The sequence below is a fragment of the Rhamphochromis sp. 'chilingali' genome (genome assembly GCF_963969265.1).
Source record: "Rhamphochromis sp. 'chilingali' genome assembly, chromosome: 15".
Lineage (NCBI taxonomy): Eukaryota > Metazoa > Chordata > Actinopteri > Cichliformes > Cichlidae > Rhamphochromis > Rhamphochromis sp. 'chilingali'.
Window position 1 is genome coordinate 30,043,000 of NC_137942.1, and position 23,600 is coordinate 30,066,599.

The window sequence follows — 23,600 nt, forward strand, 5'->3', positions numbered from 1 at the left end:
ATTATTCAGGCAGGCGTCTAGCAAAGTTGGTGATTGTATTAAGCTGTAGCACTACAAGCCAGGGGCAGAGACATTACGTGTCCCGTTTAATGGCGAAACAGCGATATGATTTAATAACATATTCCTCCTACACTCACTGCCATGCCCCCCCACTCCCCCCCACCCGCCTCCATCTTTCTCCCTCTGTCGTTGGGACTATTCCTTAGAGTAAATAATTAGGATTCCAGGTTGTCTACTAGAAAGATAAATGGGTGACATGTGTGACGTGCTGAGAGCCGGAGAAAGGCTGGACTATTTGATTTTGAGAAAAAAATGGGAACACATTTTAAAATAGTTGAAAAGTGAATTATATTATTTTAGCACAATTTTACCAATCTATAAAGTTATTGGTGACTGAACTGCGATTTCTTGGTGTTACTGGTAGAAGACAGATATCAATAAAACAAATTTGATGGTTTTTGTTGTTATCACGCTGATAGCATTACTATCTCCAATTCCTTCTTCTAGTATCTTAAGTTATGTTGGCGATATATCATTCAGGCCTGTTCTTTATATATACCGTGTGCAGAACCATCAGTAGGCTATATGAAGTAGACTTCGATACACACAATCCTATTTTCGGTGCAGCTTTCATGAAGCTCGGGCCTGGTATCTGTCATTCTAATGTATCGTCTTACCTTCGCACGTGCTTTAGCAAATTCTTTTCTTTTTGTTTTGTTTTGTTTTTTAACCTTATTTTTTTCTATACATTTCTCCTAAACGAGATCCACTATAGCAGGACTAATACAAAAATATCTTCGACATTAGAGCGAAATAAAAGAGATGGCTAATAATAGTGAGCCGTTGTTGCAATATGGAGCCGGGAGCCAGGCTAAAATACTGGTAGGGTTAACTTGGAAAGCCCCAGTAGGCCTAGTTTTAGATGTAGCTAGTGCTAGCGCTGCTCAGCTTGTGTGTAATGGAAGAGCTGCTTCATCTCCTCTTTTCTGCGTCAGACAGTTTATCTCCACAGAAGCAACGAATGCCAGGTGTTCTCTCGTGTCTGTCAAGCCGGCCTTTTACGGCCACAGGCCCACACCAGCGGTGAGCGCAAGATACAGTGTGTGGAGGCTAACCCTGCTGTTTTTCCTTTCCTTTTTTCTCTCTTTCTCTCTTTTTAACTAAAGGCGCCGTGATTGAGCATTCTGACAGCTTAACCCTCATGGGTTGTTGACTAGTGAAATTTCTGCCGGGAGCCTCCTTTCTTTCTTGTCTTGTCTTTTTTTTTTTTTTTTTTTTTTGCAAAAAACAATATAAATCGTATATTGTTGAGCGCAATTACATTTTATAATATGTTTCCATTTACTGTTTACCTCACGATAAATCAATCAATAAATCAGTAAATACATAAAACATTACTTGTATACTGAGATCCGAGTTCTAACCTATACTTCACCTTTTAAATACTTTTCGTCATCAGTAATATTTGTTACTTTTTTCTCCGTTTAAGATAGATAGATAGATAGATAGATAGATAGATAGATAGATAGATAGATAGATAGATAGATAGATAGATAGATAGATAGATAGATAGATAGATAGATAGATTGATTGATTCTTTTTTATGGGGGAAAAAACCCTGGTGAAACAAAAATCCTTTCCGCTTGGATTCCTGTGAGTGAAGACAAGTGAGGTAACAGCAGAGAGAACACAGTAAATCACAGGCGGAAAGTAGAGGTTGACAGAAATAGACTACCTACATCAGTCACAAAGGAAAATAGATATGGGCCGTGTCCACTGCCGCCATTACACATAAAATGTCGTTTTCAGCCCGAATAACAGCACACTTTTGATGGTAATTCTTTATTAGGAAAACTTCAAAAATAACGAATATCTCTGGAATGTATGGAAGAAGAACCAACATATCTTAAAATTTTATGATGATGGATTTTAATTTATTCTGTTTAAAAACAAATCTAAGTAAATTGCGTAATTTTCGTTGCATAAAAACAGAAAATAATTGGTTAAAATCATAAAAAAAATAAAAGCCATTAATCTACAACTACAGATTAATGGCTGTTATTGATAATAACAAACTATAGCAGTAATAAAAACTGCAGTTAATTACAATTTAAACAGAAATTGCAACATTAAATAACTGACCCACCCAGCAGTGTGTGTGTGTGTGTGTGTGTGTGTGTGTGTGTGTGTGTGTGTGTGTGTGTGCATTTGTACAAGAAAGGCTGTGCAATGAGATCAGAAGAGCGTCTGCAGGCTGTGCACTGGCCTCCAAAGGGAGGGGGATGGGGGCTGTGGAAAGAAAAGCAGTGGTTTCTATTCACGTCATGGTGCCTTTCATTCAAGGAAGATGGATTTATCTTTCTCATTTCTTTCTTTCTGTCTCTTCCTAACCTTTTAGGTCAGGTTGCAGGGGACCGTTGGAGAGACACCGTCACGTGACCCCCGGTACCAAATGGTCTTCCGGCAGTGGCTCTCAATAAGGACCGGAGCACAAGAAGACGCCGCCACTTCTCACAGAGATGCAGAAAACAACATACTACGACAACTCCTCAACACTTTTTGGTGGCTACTCATCCTACCCAGTGCAGGGGGCAGCAGTGGGAGCAGGAGCAGCCGCCAATGGCTTCGGGGGCTATGATGCCCCGGTCCCAGCATCTCACCACCAGCCGATCTTCCAGTCGGCTACCCATCTGGATGTGGATTCATACCAGCGCTCTGCCTGCTCTTTACAGTCACTGGGCAGTAATGGTGGCCACCAGCAGCAGCAGCTAGCCAAGACCAAGGAGTTGAATGGCAGCTGCATGCGGCCCAGTCTGCCACCTGAGCACCACCCTGGCTCCCAAGTGTCCCCTCCACTTCCCCCCAACCCCAGCAACGGTAATACTGGGGCTCAGCAGCCAGGTGGCAGTACTGGGTCCTCCTCACTCTCTAAATCAGGCACCAATAAGTCATCTACTTCTTCCTCCTCTACATCATCTTCCACATCGTCTTCATCCTCTTCACTGCCGCCCAACCCAACCCTGGCCAAGCAGATTTTTCCCTGGATGAAAGAGTGTCGTCAGACGACTAAGCAGAAAAACTGTTCACCCAGCAACAACTCTGGCAATGGTGTGTTCCAATACACCTGTCTCTGTCGGTCTTTCTGTCTTTGCTTTGATTTCCCCCATGGAGCACCACAGTTACAGCACAGCCTACCTCTTTGTATCTCTCATTATTGCTTTCCCTGGCTCCCCCAGTCCTTCCTTTCCTCTTTCATTTTCCTTCCTCATTAGCATCTTTGTTCCTATTATCCCACATCCCTCTTTCCTCACCTCTCTTATCAACATCCTCTTTCCAGCATCAGATCCCCAGAGAATTTACAAGGTTTCTTAGGCTTTTATGGCAAGCCAGGTTCCCACAGGCACTAGCTGAGACAGGGACTAGTAGCCGCCTGTTCTGTTCTCTCTCTGTATCTGGTGACTGAGTTTATTGTAGTTCTAGTTAATTTTGGTAGTTAATAGTGTAGCTGGTAAGTGGAGTTTACTAAAGCCATTGATCTCTGAGTATTTTCAGTGACCAGTTCACTAACAGAATGGTTACGTAAGCTCCAGCTTTAGTTTGTTTCCATTAGTAAAAGACGCTAAAGGTCTAATGTAAAACTGTCTGGCCAATATTGAAAACTAAAAGAAGTGTTCAGTAAAATACATGAAAAGGGAGGAAAACCCATTTACTTCTATTAGCAGCAGAAAATCCATGTTCTGTGATGTGTCAAAAATGAAATGTTTGCATGCTATAGGGTTACGGTCAACACCAGTGATGAATTAGACTTAGCCCGTAGTTAAAATAAAGACTTGAAGCAGGAAGAAACAGCTGGCGTGGTTCTGTTAAGAGCAACTATACCTTTAAAAGTCAGGAAAGAAAAAGGTTGTATTTTGCTTTGTTTTGAATAGCAGACAGGTAAAAACAACATTGTGCAGTTTTACAGTCATATCCTGGAACTACTTCTTGATGAACAACAGTTGGAATTTGCATTGATCTTCTGGAACCTGTCAGGGATGGAGTTGTTAGGCTAGTCAAATTTCAATGACAAAATGTGAAGCAGTCATGAAAAAGCAATCTGTTTGTTCAGGTACATCGGCATAAATTGTAAACATTATGTTTTGAGACTTTGAAACTATATGTAATTATATGAAATATATTTAATTCCTGCAATACATCTTTACACTCTTTCAACAGAGAGAATGTATCACCTTGGCAGCCAAGACATTTTTTAGACCAAATGAATTATTTTTATTATCTAACTCTACAAAATTTGTACATAAATACAGAGAAAGTATTTTCTAATAACTAGATTAAATATTTGACAGTTTCGAAATTGATAGATAGAATTACAAGAATAACAAAAGGTATATTTATTCATATTTGACTGAACTGGAAAATTTTGCAGACATTCAGAGATGACAAATACCTGGTTTTACTGGGAATTAGTGTCAAATCTTAGGAAAAGAATAATAGTTAAGCGAGTTACATAAACCTTGTTGGCAGGCTATCTTGAGATGACTTTCTTATCAAGTAAGACTAAAAACTTCTCTAAAGACATCACTAAGGTAAAAATATAATCTATCAACATGCTGCCACAAACCTGCAACCAGTAGCTTATACCTCTCTTCATTCTTCCACCTCCTCCTCCCTATCCTGCACTTCTTTCTCCTTTCATCACTCCATGAAAATGATTTGCTTTCCGATTGCTCGCCTTTCTTCCTTCTCCTCATTTTTGTTGCTCATTGAAAAGCCACTTTAAGTAGAAAGATATTAACAGGAAGAATTTAAATGTCATGTATGATAACAGATAAATAGATTTTCAAGGAGAGGGTGAGAGAATGATGAACAGACATTTGAAATGGAAGATATTAGCATCTGGATGATAAATTTGAATACCATCAGCATGTCTGATAACGGGAAAATAACACAGTCATTGAGGCAGACAGATATGTTATTTCATTTGGTGGTTATCATTCAGAAAAAATGAATATGAGTGTGATAATCATATTCAAAAACATTTCAGCTGACCAGACAAAAAACTGAAAAGAGATTAGACTGTTTATCAATGAAAATTTCAAACAATCATTTAGAGAGTGTCACTGCTCCAGACTAGTTACTGCTCTCATCTTTCCATCTCTGTTTATAGAAATACGATAACAAAGAAAACATAATGAATGACTGGATCTAGGTTTCCTTAAACTGTACTGTATCAGCTGTTACTAATGAGAATGCACCGCTAGCACGCACATACAAACATTTATATCAGAGGCTGCTGTGCCACACGTGCACACAAGGATGAGAGAGGTTATGTTGTTTTGAGCAACTGTATAACATAATCAAAAACTCAAGATAGGAAAAAAAAGAGGTTGAAGCTATCGGATTATCCCGTGTTACTGTTTTAGTTTAACTATCAGGTACTACAGTTTTAAAAGCACAGGAGTTCATTGCCATATGGAAAATTCTGAGCTAAAGAAAATAACTTTAGACTCAAGCTATTTCACTTTCATCACTAGTTGTCTCAGAACTTCACTGGATCCACAAATGTACTTCCTGGGAGAGAAAATGATAGGAAACAGGTCTTTATCAAATATGCATGTGTTCAATCCCTTTTCTCTAAACAACTTTCTGTTTCTATTAGAATTCACTGTTATAATGACATAAATGAGATGAGAAGTTTGACTTTTCCTGGCAAGCAAATTGAAGTGAGTGCAGGTCAACCTCAGTTCCTGCTCATGAGTCCTTGTGCTGCAGCTGGTGTTGCTGTGGGGGGTTTGTCTTTCCAGCCAAGATGCAATTTAGCTTCTCTCGGCCAGCACTGGGGCCTCCACAGCTTAATAACTGCCACTGTTATGAAGTGTTGACAACTAATATCAAGGGATTCAGTCGGCCTGCTAGACCCCCCCCTCTGCTTTATTAAGAACCTGAATGCTTTTAATTTCCTTCAGCATGCAGCCTGATTATGTTATATTCTCTCTACCTTTCTCGATCTCTCAGCTTTTACCTTCTTAAGATGCCAACATTCTTTTTTAAATATCCTTGGTTTCTTGCCTTTCTTCCACTGTCAACCAGGTATTTTTCTGTGGGTGGCTATGCCCTCATGTTTTCTCACATTCACTTTTTGTTCTCTTGTCAGCATCAGGAGGAGCTGAGAGTGGCAGCAGCGGGGAGAAGAGTCCAACTGGTGGCTCGTCAGCATCATCTAAGAGGGCTCGAACAGCATATACCAGTGCCCAGCTTGTTGAGCTGGAGAAGGAGTTCCATTTCAACCGGTACCTGTGCCGGCCACGACGCGTGGAAATGGCCAACCTGCTCAACCTGTCAGAACGCCAGATCAAGATTTGGTTCCAGAACCGACGCATGAAGTACAAGAAGGACCAGAAGAACAAGGGCCTGAGTTCCAGCTCTGGAGGGCCCTCACCAACAGGCTCTCCTCCTCTGCCCTTGCAGTCTTCTGCCAGCTTTCTCAATTCAATGCACCCAATGGGAGGGGGAGGTGGAGGAGGCAGCACAGGCTATGACGCGCCATCTCCACCATCCTTTGGCAAGCCCCACCAGGGAGTGTCTTACTCCATGTCCACTGCCTATTCAAATGTCCCCATGAAGGGCTGCCCCCCCCAGCAGAAGTATGGCACCCCAGAACAAGACTATGGTGATCCCCATCCCCACCACAGCCTAGTGCAGGCTAATAGTGCTGGCTATGGGACACCCACCAATATACAGGCCAGTCCAGTCTATGTGGGGGGTGCTAATTATGTGGAACCCATGCCTGGCTCAGGGCCTTCCATGTATGGGCTTAACCACCTCGGCCCCACCCCACCCCACCACCAAACCATGGACTACAATGGCGCAGGGCCCATGTCAGCTGCCAACCAGCACCATGTGGGTGGAGGGGGTCCCCCGGGTCCCTGTGACCCACCTACACACCCGACATACACCGAACTGTCGGCACACCACACCTCGACTCAGGGCAGAATCCAGGAAGCACCCAAGCTCACTCACCTGTAGCAGGTTTGGAACAAAATGACAACATACAAAAAAGTGAAGACCACATCGAACAAATCATGGCTCACAAACAGACTTACACATAGGGAGACTAGTGCTGCAGCAGGATAGCATGAGAGGCAAAAGAAGACTCACAGGGGCCGTCCAGTGGTTTGTCCTGAGCTCTGAAGTCACAAAGGGGAACAGCCAGTGTTGGGTAGTGTTCTGCCACCGCCCTGTTTTCACTGCCTTCATAAAGAGCTCCACTAAATCTGATTAAGACGAGACCTTTCAGTGCTACCTTGAAACGGCAGGTAATTTAATTTTAAAAAGACAGCAGTATCGAGTATCACAGATGAACCCAAACCTTTCATATTGTCAAATAACTTGATGAAAGGCATATCTGCATATCCAATGCTGGAAACAACAGCAGTGTATTATAATGCAAACTCTTTTTTAAAATAGATTTTTCAAACTTATTAAACTAACTAGTATAATGTCTATTGCTCTAACTTTATGTAACACAAACTTTAAGTAACACAAATTTTAAACCATATTGAATCATATTTGAATTTGGATTAAACATTTAACTTTTACTTTAGTGGTATAGTCATTTTAAAAACGAACCCATCTACACAGTATTCCACAGCCCCAGGGAAATGAGGTGTATTGTAGGGAGAGGTCAGGTGTACATTCAGTCCCCATGCTGCTCTTTGCTGCTGCAGACAATGCATATCAAGGAGCTTGTCTTATGGCAGAGATACATTGGCAGCTGTTTAGTATGACAGGATCCACGTTGAGCACCGTTGTATAGTCATTTGTCAGATTGAGACTGAAATGAAAACCACCATGTTCGCACAGAAAAAATCAGGAAGATTTGTTCAAAACAGCATAAAAAAACCCTAAAAATTTTGAATTTAAGACACTTAGCAATAAGTACAACATTATTAAAACTAATTTATTTTATAATTTAATATAATGCTTTCCCAGACTATACAGGTCTCCTGATACTGTAAAAAACTGAGAACTTAGTTATGTTTCTATTTTTAGCCTTTCAAGTAGAAAGTGGGGTGAGGAGTGATTGTGTGTGTATGTTGGGCACGTGAGCACAGCAAATTCTGGAGTAGTTTAGCTACTGTGTATTAAAAGGACTCTTTTGGAGGTAGCATTTAGTCTAAAATTGTACTTTGATACTTAATAGGACACATATATGAACGCAGCTCTCCCCCTTCTAAATGAAATGATTGAAATTTTAATGCCCAGTTAACAAGGTGGTTAGATTTATGGTGCTGAGTTCTCTTCCCCTCCAGACAACACATGTTGTTGTCAGCCAGGTTGAGCTATGTGGAGGACTCTGTCTCTATACCAGCTTGCGAGAGAGAGAAAAGAAGGAGACAGAGTGAAATGGAGAGCAGAAATATATAGCTGGAGCTGGCAGAACACATCTTCTCCTGCAAAAACCACTCGACGGTCACTGTCCCTTTCTGGCTCCTGCTGTATAACCATCTCAGACCCAGTCTTTACTAACCCACTGTCTCTTGTCTATGGCAGCAGCACATGGGTTCAGAAGGAGGCAAAACCTCCCACAGTTCCCCAGACAACCCCCCCACCACCACCACCACCACCTCCACCCCCTTTCCCAACCACATACACACACATCCATCACACGGACAGCCTACCTATCGCTCGAACAGGGTTTAAGAAGCTATGAGCTCAATTGCTAAAGTACTCATCGACACACATCTGTGCTAAGCTACTTTAGCTAATCACACCTTCATGCACACACAGCAGTGCTAAGCTAGCAATGTTTCATCAACACACCTCCATAGCCAGGGTACGCCAGCTGTTGACACCTTCAAACAAACACACGAGAGGACATGGAAGAAACATTTAAAATTCCTTATTTTAGCACATTATTGACACAGGGTAAATGCGAAAGAGCAGAGAATATTATTTATTTATGTTGAGGTATATCATTGCTGTCTCTCTCTTTCTCGCTCTCTCTTTCTCTCTCTTTATCACTTTGGAAGAGTTAACTTACAATAGAGGACACCGATGCATAAAAGTCCACACTTTCTCCTGTGTTGTTTTGTTCTCACATATCTTGACTTTTAACATGGATACAGGGTATATATTTGAACAAGAAATGCATGTCCCAGAAGTCAGAGCTGCTGTGTAAAACACATTTTTAAAACTACTGGGTTTATTTGCTTGAACCATCAGTGAGTGCATACAGTGCACACAGAGCCTATGCAGTGTGGAACAAACACAAGCAGTGTGCGCTCGACTCTCTCTAAACTTGCTGATGTTTAGGAAGTGAATCCCTGGTTTTGTTTTTAAAAGTGCATGATTTACACAAAAGCTTGCCACATCTGGGCATCATTGTTGCACTTAGAGTTTACATTTTGATGGTTAAAGGTAAAAAAAAAAAAAATAATAATAATAATAATGAAATCTTATTTTGAAGACGAAAGGCCCTCCAATCAAAGCGTCTTTTGCCAATGTGTGTTCAAGTGAACATTCATATAAAATATTTATTTGTTATAGCCAGTTTAAAAAAAGACTTTCTGTTTTGTATGACTATTATTTATCCTTCATGTATTTATATCGAGAAAAAATACTGTACTTTTTTAGTATTTACCTGTTATGAAAGAAAAAAAAACATTGTTTCTTCTTGTCCATTGTACTAAAGTTACATTTTTTAGTTCTTGTATTTTAGAAGAAAATTAGTAGTTTTTATGTTCCTATACTGACCCTTGTACATAAATGTCCTGGCTTGTACAGGGGAAAAGGCAAGTGTGGGGATTGTTGAACCACCCATGCATAGTGGGAAAATATAGACTAACTATTAGATGGAAAAAAGAACAAGTCTTTTTGGAGAAAAAAACAAGTTCTTCTTTTGTCCTTTGTAGATCCTTTTTCTTTCACTGTTGAGAGAGTTGAATGTTGAACAATTCTTTAATAAAATGTTATGTTATTCAGAGCTAGCCTCAGTGTTTTAAGAATCACAGGAGTGTAAAGCTTGATTCATGCTGTTTTGGTAAAAAAAAAAAAAAAAAGACTGAAAAGTCAGCATCAGATAATGTTAAAACAAGCAGAATACTACTATCACAGTGAAGGTATCAGCAGAGAATCCTGCTCCTCTTATTTAGATTATTATGGTCAAACGAATGCTGGATTTCCTTGGGTTAATATGAAATATCAAATTTACAAATAGGAGATTTGTTGCTAAGATAAAGTTACAATTGCTATGATTATATAAATATGTAGAATGTTGATTATCACAACATATTCAGTATGATTGAAAATTCTTCAACCTACTAAAATCTTTAAAGCCACCACACAAATAAGCAGTTAAAACACAAATCTTATAGATACTGACATGTGTGAAAGACATGCTTGTTATTTTACTTAGATAACGCAAACACAGTGCCTCAAATATGTCAACACAAAAGAGGAATGGATTTTACTGGCTTTTTTCTAGATGTGCAGTATTTAGGAAAGGTGTCAAATAAAAGTAAAATTCCAAGTAAATTTGCTTTCTAATTCACTTCATACAATCGTTGTTTTAGGTGCTTTTATAAAAGATGAACTCAGAAATGTATTTATGATTAGCCTAGACTTTTTAGTTGGTTAAAGGCACTTTGTGTTGTATGTGTTAAGAGACAGTGATATGAGTGTTTGTATCATTCCATACAACAAACAGTTTTTACTAAGATTGGAGCAACAGTCCTGACCTTTTAATAGCTAAATCTTCACACAGTCTAAACAGCACTTTTGTTGCATTAGTTATAATCTCAATCAGTAAGAATTAGAAGTTAAACATTCACCATCCCATCAGTCTTTCACTGCATTCTGTAAGATTCCGTACTAAAAAGTACCATTTTTTTAAGTGAAATAAATATGCATAAAAATACTTTTAAAGATGAAAGTAAAAACTTGAACTCAGAAACTCATAATAGGACTTGGTACTTGTTTCAAAAGCCTCTAGAGTGCATAATAGTGTCAAAAGGTTAAATCAGATTGAAAATTTGACTGTCAAATTTGTTAGATAGTTAGTATAGTATAGAATATATATAATGTAGATATAATATAGAAACAAATGCTGCTCATAAACCACAGATTAGGTGTGGCCGTGACTTAGTTCAAACAGCTTGTCTCTGATTCAGAGATGACCTGACTCTGGTGCCAGTAGTGAATACTGGGTCGGTGTCTGAGGATAAAGCATCACAGTCAGAAAACTTACAGAATTGTCCAAAAAAGAAAAGACCTTTAGCTTTCAGAAAACCTTCTCGCTGCTTCGCTTTGCTGTACAAACTAGAGAGAAGAAGGGCTTTATTATCTGATACCACTGTAAGAATAGGAAATGTATAAATCACCACCTATTACTCTGCTATTTAGTTGCTGTCTGGTATTAATTGCTGGGATAGCAGCAGCAGCCATCCTTTTTGCTAATATCAGGTGGTCTTAAGGTTGGGATTAATATTAAAGTACAAAACCTTTTCCTACAAAACCTGAAAAATAAGCACCAGATACTGTACTAATGTGTTTTGAGTTTTTGTTTTCTTCTGGCAGCTGTTTTTTTCTGCGGGCTCAAAAAGTTGAATAAAAGAATGAGCACCAGTCCCTTCAGTCAGATGCATTTTGGTGTCATGATCAGTTAGCTGTCCTCTGGCAGTTTGGCTTTTGACACGTGTTCAGCAGTGATTATTGTCACTAGTGGTGAAGAAAACATTCAGTTTTGGTGTGCTGAATCCAGTCATTACTGCAATGATGAAGATCACTTTATAGCAGGAAGGCATTCAGTAGCCAGGCCAAACAATTTGATTTATTTTGCTTCACTGCAGCTCTCCTTAGGTATCAGTGTTTATCCAAATTAAGTAACAATTTGGCTTGACGCAGTACCAATACTAAGAATTTTCCATTCCTTTTATGTATGTATGCATATTCTTATTTATTTAGTGTTGTTCTTACCACTTTTCCAAGGTGACGAAGAAATCTTCTGATGCTAATTTAATGCCCCCAGCTTTAAATCAAAAGACAGATAAGCGCTCTGACACCTCAGGATGTTAATCAGTCAACAGAAAATACTGGCTAGTGTGCAAAAATACTGAAATCCAGTGAGTGAAAACTCCAAACAACAGCTATAGGAACAATGAAGCTGACTAGGAGGTTGCTGGAGTTGTGCAAGCTATGTATACCCATAGAGCAATTTCAATATTTTCAACAAATCCTCTCTTAGGCATTTGTGGCTAATGCTTTCCTCTTTGAAGATTTCTCATCTTGCATGCAGCTCAGCTATGTGTCAGCTGTGTGTTTATGACTAAAAAAGCCCCGAGGACTGCGCCTCGGCTCTATCACGTGATCGACCCCCACCCCTCTTCTCTCTCTCTCTCTCTCTCTCTTTCCCTCTCGCACCCGCGTGCTTGGAGGGCTGAGAGCCTCATAAAACTTGAGACATAAATCAGACTCCCATAAATAATGGCCGCACTTCCCTTTACATCTCCGTTGGACTAACAGACAATAAAAACACCTATAAGCAGAGATTGGATCTAATTTATTGCCTCATAAAAATAGACGGAGAGCTCGGATCCGCTTTAGCAGCGCAGGCACTACTGAAAATCGTCCAGCTATTAGTGTAGCACACTCACAGCTACGTAAACACGCACATTTCTCCACTTAGAATCTTTTGATTTTCATGTGTTTTGTTAGACAGAAGATGTGACAAAGCCGTCATCGTGTTATCATCCAGTATTGAACTATTTGACTACAGAAATGCTATTCTGCACATAGTATTTGTACGGTCATGATTGAATTAGAAGTGTGTTTACTGTAGTATTGGTAGTATTAAAAGAAGGAAAAGTACAACAACCTGGTCATTAGTGAACTATGAAAAATTTGAAGTTACCGAGTCTTTTCTCACGTTACATGTTTAACCAGAAATTGGGCTTTAGGCCAATCAAAATCTCAAATAATATTAATGAAAAACTGTATTTGAGATAAACAAATAAAATGTTAATATTGTCAGTGGATTAACTAAAAATGTATTTTCGTAATAATCAATTGATAATAATAATCAAATAACCGATTGCCAAAAGCGTTATTAAAATAAAATAAAATAAAATAAAATAAAATAAAATAAAATAAAATAAAATAAAATAGAAATTACACGTTCCCATCTTCAGTCGACCAATCCACGCTCTTCAGGTCTTTACTGGCATGTGGAAAAACGTTTTCTGCTCGCCACAAAATCTTCATATAAACTCCCAATTCTTTATCAAAATTTTAAAAATATGCATTCATATATATTATTAAAAAATAATTAAATTAAAAAAGAGAGAGAATGAACGCTGCTCGCTCAGCAACTTGTGTCTGCCTTGTGGGCTTGTGTTTTCCGTGCCCATACAGCCTCGGCCTACTCACTGCCTGCGCTCAATGGCGTTTCCTCCCACACACATTTCTGCCTTTTTGCTGCCTTTTTCTCTTTCTTAGAGCCTGGGGTGAGGCAAAGCGACTTGGAAAGAAACGTGGCGGGGGGGGGGGGGGGGGGAGCTAAGAACTTTTCAGTCTTTTATTTCAGTCATATCCATAATACGTCGAATCGAGCCCCGAAAGGAAGAGAAAGAGTGAGGGTGGATTTTTCCTTGTTATTTAGGGAGAGAGAGAGAGGCTGCTGTCAGACTCTTTGCAGCGAGAGAAAGATTGATCACCGCACTTCGTTTTCTTCCACTCGGGGCTATTCGGGCCCTCCCCAAAATATTCCCAGCTAAACAAATGACCGCTTCTTGATCTCTCGCAAAATCTACATGTGCGTCCTGTTGAGTCTAAAGGCCACTCTCACTTACAGTTACCATTTATACTGCTGCTGTATTCTTTTTATCATAAGAAGTAGAGTAGCGTTCTCTCCTTTTTCCCCAGCTGGGTGAAGCGACCTCGCTGTGAACTCTCCCTCTCCTTCTGCGTAAACACGGCGAACATTTTAACACCGTGGAGAGAGGGTGGGAGAGGAACCGTGGTATCTTGCAAGAAGAATTTTCGAGCCTCTCTGAAAAGGTTATTTTAGGGTAAGATTATATTTAGACCTTGTTTAAAGTTTCCTCCCCTCTCATACACACCACTACGTAAATGTGATATCTATTAGATATAAAAATCGCACACTTACACATCAGTAGGCTCCCCTCACTGTCTGTCCTCAAATCTAAGCTATGCTCTTGTAAACTGTTCCCTCTGCACTACCGCTGAGCACAAATCTTCATCGTCCACTCTTCGTGCACTTCTGCGCCATCTAAAAAACTCCCAGAATGTTCTAAGCGTGACATTTCCACCCTCTGTCACACCTTCTAAGATTAATGAGCAGCGCGTTGTAAACAGGAGACATATTGTAGACGGTGCTGGCCGGCTCCATACACCTAACCGTCACCACATCACCCAGAAGACGGGGACAACATGCTCAAGAAGAGGATGCTCTATTGTTTGTGCAGCATCACCGGGCCTGGATGCGCCGGCCAGTCGCCCACACTGCGCACATGGCGAATGGCCACCGTATCGGGGCTTTTTTTCACGCCCTGTTAAAATACAACAATGGCAGCTACCCTGCGAAGTAGTATCCTGACACGACATTTGATGGAAAAAAAATAATAATGCTGCTTCCCACAGCCATCACAGCCGCCTGGCCTGGGTCCAGGATTGGCTGATTCGGATCACGTGGCCAGGAACTGGCTGCAATTTCGCCCCATAGTTCTTCAGTTTAGACTACCCAGGTCCCCACACGCTAGTAATATCACCAATATACACAATTATTATATAGCCACGGTGTTTACGCCATTGCGGTCGGGAACCTACATGTTCGTGCGTTTTTTTTCAGTTGATTTTTTTGTGAAGCCATAGTGTGTTGCGTGCGTGTGCAAGGGTGCGTGCGTGTATGTGTTTTTGTTGTTGTTTCTTCTGTTTTTATTTTTGGGGAAGGGGCTGTTCGGAGGGTATCGCCGTTTCGGGGTAAAAGCCCGTTTGAGAGAGCTATGAATTTTGAATTTGAGAGGGAGATCGGTTTCATAAACAGCCAGCCGTCCCTAGCAGAGTGCCTGACGTCCTTCCCCGCCGTCCTGGAGTCATTTCAAACTTCATCAATCAAGGAGTCGACAGTAATTCCGCCTCCCTTTGAGCACACCATCCCCAGCTTCAGCCCCTGCACAGCCAGCCAGCCGAGACCAGCTGCGAGAAGCCAGCAGAACCGGAGAGCCTCCGCCACTAATGGCCTCCAGACGCATCACGGAGCCGCCCAGCAGCCATACACGACCGGCCAGGCCCCCGCCCCGGCCACGGTCACCCCGACCGGCCCGATTGCCCACGAGTTCCCCTGGATGAAGGAGAAGAAATCATACAAGAAGTGCCCCAAGCCAGGGAGCAACTCCAGCGGTACCGGATCCATCATCCCCCCCGCCTCATCCTCCCCGTCGTCAACTGCCTCTGGGTACGCTTCGGCGGGCATCGAGTCACCCACAGGTCGGTATGGTGGGATGCCGGGTAACAGCGTGTATAGCTGCATGCATGTGTGTGGTAGTGAGTAAGAGAGTGTGCAGCATGTTCTGTTCTTTTTTTACTCGCATCACATTTCCAACAGTTATTACACCCTGCGTGGATATACTTGAATGACATTGTCTTTTCCCCCCTCCGTGTGTGTTTGTGTGTGTTTTGTGCAGCGCTGTGTCAACAGGGAAGCCATATCTAGACCACTGCATTATGCTGCAGTGCTTTGCACACTCTTTCATCATGCATTAAACAACCCATTAACGTCTTACAGATAATCCTTGTCAGTGCGGATCAATACGTGCACGCCAGCCATACTGAGGGCAGATCTTTTACATAGGCACTAAATAATTTCAGAACTTTCGAGAATCGAAAATGTATTAATTCCATGTATAATTATTTGTCTTGCGTAAAAACACACACGGGAGTTTTTTTTATTTCTCTTCTTTTTTTAATTTCATGTTCATCGCTTACATATTTGCTATAGCATATATCGCTTTCAACCTTCTTGGACGATGTGCAGTAGCAGCATGGTCATGTTATTATAGATTCATAACACAAATGAGAAGGTCGCCATGTTGGATGGAGGTGGGAAAAAATAATGGCGAGATAAGGACAAAATACGTTTGGGTGTGGAGGTGGTGGTGGGGGGTGTAGGTTTCGTCCCCACAGGAAACGCACTGCACACTATCTGATTTTGTGGGATTCAGGTTATTTCTATCTCTCACACTGAACTCTCTAACAGTCAATGCATTTTTCAAAATAAATAAATAATTTTGCAAATAAATAAGTAAGCAAACAAACAAATCGATGAAATAATGAAAGAAAGAAATTCCAGTTTTCCATTCTTATCCCCACACATTTAGAAATCTACCTCGTATCAATTTTAATGGGAATTTCTCGGCAAATTTTCTGCCTTCTTTTCTGAAGTACGAAAAAATCAAATCGAGCTTTCAGTTGTGTTTCTGACAAATACCGCCACATTCGTCTAAAAAAAAATTCCCACATTTCCACACGCATTTCCTTCTAGCTCCGTGATTTATTCGTGTTCCTCTCTGATCACAGAATGCAGAATCTCATAGCCCTCGCTGATTTACAAGACACAGAAGCACACTTTCATTGATGACATAGTTATCTTTCACTCTTCTGAGTGACGGTTGCTACTATAAGTGGAAGGTATATTTTTTAAAATATTAGTATTAGTTCTTTTTTTATTACAGGCGAGGAGCCAAGGTGAGCTCGGCGACGAAGTAGCGTATTTCTTGCAGGAAAAATAAATAAATATATATATGGGGTTTCATTTATTGTCTTTGTTCCTGTCCAGACCCGAGTCAGGCGGGCCTAGACGCTGGAGGAGCAGGCTCCCGCCGGCTGCGCACCGCCTACACCAACACGCAGCTGCTGGAGCTGGAGAAAGAGTTCCACTTCAACAAGTACCTGTGCCGGCCCAGGAGAGTAGAGATTGCCGCCCTGTTGGATCTAACCGAACGGCAGGTGAAAGTTTGGTTCCAAAACCGGCGGATGAAACATAAGCGGCAAAACACGCACGGGAGCGGAGGAAGCCATGAATCCAGCGACACGGGAGGCTTTGAGCCGCTCGAAGGCGCTGACGCCTCCTCCCCGTATTCAAGCCAGCCTCTGGAAGCATCTGGCACAGGGGAGACTGCCTCGGAGGGAGAGCCGGGAGGCGGCAATCCATCTTCGGCCGCCTACGCTAATGACAGCGGGGACAATGCACAGCCCACACCAGAGGAGGGAGACCGTTTGAGTATCCCCGAGCAGCCACCGCTGTTTACGGCATCGGGGTGCTCTGACTCTGCGACGGCTCGTCACTCTCCGGCGGTCACCAACTCTGCTGACAACCCGGGCCTGATGCAGCTGAGCGAATCCGTGCCTGGATTAACAGCAGCTCCCGAGCAGCAGGACTCCTCAATTACACCCACAGCTTCATCTGCTCCTTCTGCCGTATCTTCATCGTCCACCCTACCCGACCTCACCTTCTTCGCCGGGGACCCCTGCCTGTCACCCAGCCTGCAGAGCACCCTGGACAGCCCTGTGGATTTCTCAGAAGAGGACTTCGATCTGTTCACAAGCACACTGTGCACCATAGACCTGCAGCACCTCAACTTCTGAGACCTCGACACAAATTGAAAGTAGGGTCAAATAAAAGCGAGTGGGGCAGTGGGCAGAGGGGCCTGCGTTAATGAGAAATCCAGCAGAGGACACAACACTTATTTATTTAACAGAAATAAAAGAATATTAAAGCTTTTCGGCAACATTCCTGAAACCTTTCTCCATTAAAATATGTTTTTTTTTTTACATATTCTTCTTGCTTTTTTGGAGGGCATCATAGTTTCAAAGAAATCCAATTAATTTTTCACTTTAAAACATCGAAAGGATTTTTTTCCCCTCCTTTGAAAATATGACAATATGTGGATGTATTTTTTGTACTTCACTTTCTCGGTTTGGAATTTTTTTTTTTATTATTTATTTATTTCTTCTTTTTTTGGGGGGGGGGGGGGGGGGATGTAAATCAATCCTTATGAGTTTGTGGATTTGTTTCCTCTAGTTCATCCTGGTGCAGCTTCATGGATTCTTAAAAGCTTCTCAGGAACTGTTCACGGAGTCTGTAGGCGCAGATATCTGGACCGTTTTGACAAAATCCAAATGGGACAATGAATGAATGAATTCTCTCTTTGAACGGCACGACGCAGAGAGAGGGAAGCCCTGCTGATGACCGGAGGTTTAAACACTAGTTTATTTATTGAGATTCTTTAATAGTGAAAATCCAAATTATTTATTGTACATATATTTTCATAGTGGAATAACAATAATAATAAAAATACAAACATTTATACTGTGCCCCATGTTTTTTTTTATAGTCTCTGAATTTATAAATTAGCACATTTACGTGTGTAACCCTAACACATAGTATGGATTAATTTATTTGACAACACTAAATAGGTTAGAACGTTTTTAGACCAACAACCTACAAAATTAATTTTTTACAACACAATTTTTTACTTGTTTATTTATTACAACTATTTTTAATTATTTGTATTTTTATATATAAAGCCTATATACATGCTGTGTTTTTTGCACGGATACTTTATACATTATAACCACCTCCAAAGCAATTGAATCCAATACACTTTTCAAATTTCTCATTTCAATTCCAGTTTCAATTTATTTATTTTTTATTAGATAAGGATTAAATAATTGACCTGTTAAAATTCCTAAAATGCTTGTTTAGTTTTTCCAACTTAAAGACTATAGCCTAGGAAACTATGTATAGCTAGTGTGTTTACATGGAGATAACCTTGATAAATGGGAGCAAAATAACACATTTTCCGGAGCTGCTTGCCTTCATCAGGTGTTAGCTCAGCACGGCTAGCTCTCTGAGTACAAGCTAAGGGTTAGCACAGCGTGGCCCTCCTCCACCATCACCACCACCACCAGCAGCAGCTATTATTACAAAGTAGCAACAACAGCAGTGCTAAAAAACAATGTAGCCTTTTTTACTGACAGTGAGTGGAAGAATAGCAAGGCTCACCTGCTGCTGTAGTATGTAAACATGGAAGTTAATCCCTGATTGGCGTCCTTTTATTAAAATGTGAATGTGAAGTTAACCATGAGTGTGTCTGCCATTAGTGTGTGCGTGATTGCAAAGCTGCTCCTCCTCCCGCGGAGTCAAAATGGCGCTGAAGACAAAGCAGGATGTGAACAATAAGCAGTAGCAGCCATTACAGGATGATCAGCTCAGTGTGACAGGCAGGATGTTTGTGTGAGGACAGCGAGCAGAAAGGACAGAAGAAACATTTTATATTTATTTTAACAAAGGATTATGGTTGACTGTTCCCATCTTATAAGGAAAAAAAGTAGAGTATAAGATGATAATGGCAACAAACTAAAAAAAAAGCTTTATAATTATTTGAATGTAAAAAACAAAGCATATCATACATACATATATACATATATAAAAATTGTAAAAAAAAAAAAAAAAAAAGAAAGAAAAAAAGAGCTGCATTCTATTACACAATAATAATAATGTATAAAAGTTATAATCTGATAATAAAATGTATTAGTTGCTAACATAATTAAAAAGTCCAAAATATAAATATGTTGTACCAAATTTAAACCATTTTTGGCTTATTTATTTGAAACAATAAACTGCACAGATCAAAACTGTCCTGTTCATGCTTGCCTGTGGGTATGAGCTGTATTTCTTTGTCATTAGAAGAATATAAAAATTTTCAGAATCAAATTTTTTAAAAATCCGGTGTCAGATTTTACTTTTCATACAGGGCATGTGCCCAAGTTAACGGGCATTGATGTCCATTATTAACCTGCCACAGTCAGTAAAGAACATTTCACATTAACATCTTACCATCAGCACATTTGTTACACTTGGGCACCAGTGGCCTTGACTCTAGGTTTAAATAAAGTAGATCTTTTGGTGAGTTTTAACCCTTGACTTAACTCCTATTGGTGAGCTGTATTGTTTTTCTGTTTTTTCTTTCTTCTTTGGTTATATTTACTTTGATAGCATATACTCTCTACCCCATGCACGATTCATATATATATATATATATATTCCTAAAATTCACCATAAAAAATAACAGGAAATGGTATAGCGTGTAACCATCAGCAAAAAGACAACACTGTTTTCACAGTGTCTTAGTAATGACAAAATAAACAGAGACAGAAGCAAGTGAAGTCTATGCATGTAAGTACAAGTTGTAAAATGGATAGATGTATAAGAGTGATTCCCATGGGAACCAGCAGGTACAACAAACACCATTTTTCTAACAATAGTGTTGGGTGAAGACACTGACACTGGTATCAAAATGTTCTGCATCAGCTATCCAAATTGTTCTTAAAACTCTGCTGAATGACATACTGATCTGAGTAGCAATTGTGTTTTCACTTTCTGTAACCGCAAACTGCAATGTCACATGCTGAAATTATTTTGCAAATATGATAAGATGACAAAATATGATGAGGGGGAAGATGTAGGGGTTATTACAATGTCGTTACACAGTCAATATCCACCTCAACATCACCACATCCAAACACCATATCCTTTATTTTTAAATTAAAGCAAAAGTCTCAGTTAAGGAATCTGACACTTATATAGCACTTTTATATTCTAACTGAGCACTCAAATTGTTCTTTTAAAAAATAAATTAATATTTAATATTTAATATTTATTGGCTAACGTCATTCCATTCCAACAGGACTCCATTAGAGCCTTACCTAGATAAATATAAACACCTTTACAAAAGTCTCCCTTCTTCTTTCATTCAGTTCCAGTATGCTGTTAAATTGTAAAGAGTTTGTCTATATAATATCCGACCAGATGCATTGGTTTAGATTATAGAGAGGAAGAATCAGACACTGCAGCCATGCTTCAAATTACAAATTATAACAAATTATCCCAAAATACAGATGTTTAGAATGTGCATAACGTTTTGGACATGGGAACATATCCTGTGTGTCTGTGTGTGAACAGATGACACATGCACATTTTAGCAGGTTACCTGAAAAATAGACAGAAGCAGCTTAATAGATGGACTGACCCTTACAGTCCATAGTTCTTATTTGATCATACTGAACTCTCAAGCCCTTTTGAACGTCCATAGATATCCACAGGAATGCAAGATAATTTAGTTTCTAATGCTCAGAAATTGCCCAGAGCAGAACGTCTACATGTGTCACCACTAATACCCAAACACAGTTCCATGCCTGTGCCCTGCAGCAGCACATAGGAAGAAACACTTGTTGCGCTAGAATAGAGCCATGAGGAATATGACTGACTGAAGGCACTGTGAATTTAATTTTACTGCTTTGCTGTTTTAAACAAACCCTTTTGATACCAATGCTAACAATTCTGCTATACTTCTTAAGACACTCAGCTAGAATTCATATTGTTTAATTTAAAGCTGTGGTAAAAGCTTTTCGATTGAGCAATTGCTTAACCCTCTGAGGTCTAGAAGCACTGTCATCTATAATGACTCCAACCCCAACTCTAAACATATCCCTAGGAAATCAGAAAAAAATTAAATGTCATTTTAATAAATTGTTCTCCCTTGTCTTGGAAATCAACAAGCAAAGAAAATAATCACTCTGACACAAATCTCAAATTATCCACACTGTTGGATCTGTTTTCTGTGATAAAGAGTTTGCGCAGGGTTAGGGTTAACATCTGTGATGACTTAGACCTTAGATGGGTAAAAGAACATTTCCAAGAAAATCCTTTGGTCTCTTTGTTTTGTTAGTGTTTAAGGAAAAACTAACATTAAAACAGTCCCGACTTGAAAAATGGCAAAAAAAAAAAAAATCATATTTTGCATGGTTGAATCTTAACAAGGTTCCAAGTAGCGCTTTAAGCACACAACAATAAGAAACCGGAGTGAGATAAAACATTTTTTTGAACATGCAATTTATTGAAAACAATAATAATTTTACAGCTGGTCAAACGTTTAGGAACACACCTCCAAAAAACCCATGCCTTCCCCCCACCCACCCAGAAATCAAAGCTCCAAACATGAACTCATTAATGACTAGCTCCACCATTATTGTTAATCACTTCAAAAATTAATTGCAGCATCAGTGATGCAAGCGTTTCCATGAGCTGAGTGGGAACATTTCTCCAAGTGGTGAAGACGGCAGCACGAAAGGTATCTACTGTTTGGAACTTTTTGTCCAATTTTGTAAACCTCCCTTGCCATCCATCCCCAAAGGTTCATGAATCCACATTTTCACACAGATTTGGCCTTTTAAAGGGATGTGGTACTAAACTTCTGATCAGCTTTAAAACAGCTTTTTTCAGTTTAAGCATTGTTTTCAGTAAATTGTGTGCTCCAAAAATGTCTTGTCTCATTCTCATTTCTTATTGTTCCATGTTGAAGCTCTACTTGGAACCTTGTTAAGATCCAAACATGCAAAATATGATTTTTTGCCATTTTTCCAATGGTCTTAAACTTTTCATCGAGGCTGTATAAAGACCAGGCACAGGCCTTATGACAAGCTAAATTACACTGTACCATAAAGACAAGAAATTAAGAGATGTGCACACTAAGCAGTTTTGTGCTTTAAAGGTTTTTGTTTGTTTGTTTTTGGTAAGAGCAGTTTGAAAAAGTTCTTGGTAGGTGTGGTTGTTATGATGTGTTTGTCTCACCCTTCCTATATTGTGAATAGTGTATATGTCAAAATATTCAATCTTATCTTTATGTCTTAAATAGAAAATGGACTGGTTCTTTTATAGTGCTTTTCCACTCTACCTGAGCACTCAAAGTGCTCTCATACAACATGCCTCGTTCACCCATTCACAGCCACTGTTTTTGTGTTTAAGTATTTACTATTTTATACTCACTCTCTAATAGATGCATTGGAGAGTAGCTTGGAGTTGCTTACTTGTCCAATGATATTTGGCACCCACAGTAAAAAAAAGAAAAGAAAAAAAAGTTAAAGTTAAAAAAAAGTTTTATTTTTTTTTTAAGTTAAAAAGAGTATACTGGTGCTGTAACTGATTTTATATAATTCTTCACCTTTCATAACTACACTGTGGTTGAATGACAACAATTAAACAATCTTAAACAATGAGAGCACACTTCCTGTGCCTCAATATTTAATTCTGCTAGGTTACTACTGTGAAACAGTGCACAAGTAGTCTAGCTCTACCAGGATGGCATGTCCATAGGTACATTTACAAGAAGCAGGACAAGACAGGATCCTCAGTTGATGTCTGATGTATACAGTTGATGTCTCTGTATACAGAGACATCAACTGAGCCTCAGAATCAATGTTTTTGTGCAAGGAGGAACAGAGCAAACTCTGCCAGTTTTTTAGTGGGACATCTCTCACAGTCCAGCACCACGCAAATTGTCTGACATTCCCCAAAGAATACTGGAGCTGGCTGGTCTGCCAGTGGTATCTTGTTCTTTTCACAAATAAGAAAAGGTCCACACAATTTCAGACAAGATGACATTCTGCTACTTGCTCAAAGTGTTTTTCTTCCTTTTATCATCTTTTGCTAAGATTTATTTGTTGAATTAAATAAAAAATAAAAT

The 23,600-nt window shown here is 39.9% G+C and overlaps 2 protein-coding genes across 18 annotated transcripts in view; both read left to right on the forward strand.

Annotated features, from left to right (window-relative positions):
- hoxb3a (homeobox B3a) overlaps positions 1-9,985 on the forward strand; it is a 79,305-nt gene extending 69,320 nt beyond the window's left edge. For all 17 annotated transcript variants that reach the window (XM_080905047.1, XM_080905046.1, XM_080905053.1 and 14 more), the window contains 2 exons: positions 2,399-3,108; positions 6,155-9,985. In XM_080905047.1, coding sequence (XP_080761173.1) covers positions 2,520-3,108; positions 6,155-7,026 — 1,461 coding nt within the window. In that variant the 5' untranslated portion in view covers positions 2,399-2,519 and the 3' untranslated portion in view covers positions 7,027-9,985. The remainder of the gene's footprint in view (positions 1-2,398; positions 3,109-6,154) is intronic.
- Positions 9,986-13,546: 3,561 nt separating this feature from the next.
- Positions 13,547-19,454, forward strand: hoxb2a (homeobox B2a). The gene is made up of 2 exons (XM_080905056.1): positions 13,547-15,504; positions 16,853-19,454. The coding sequence occupies exons 1-2, from the start codon at positions 15,021-15,023 to the stop codon at positions 17,659-17,661; spliced, it is 1,293 nt and encodes a 430-aa protein (XP_080761182.1). The 5' UTR covers positions 13,547-15,020; the 3' UTR covers positions 17,662-19,454.
- Positions 19,455-23,600: the final 4,146 nt, after the last annotated feature.

Coding starts and splice junctions, on each gene's coding strand:
- hoxb2a (XM_080905056.1), top strand. CDS start 15,021: ATGAATTTTGAATTTGAGAGGGAGATCGGTTTCATAAACAGCCAGCCG. Junction 15,505..16,852: donor GGGCATCGAGTCACCCACAG/GTCGGTATGGTG, acceptor GTTCCTGTCCAG/ACCCGAGTCAGGCGGGCCTA.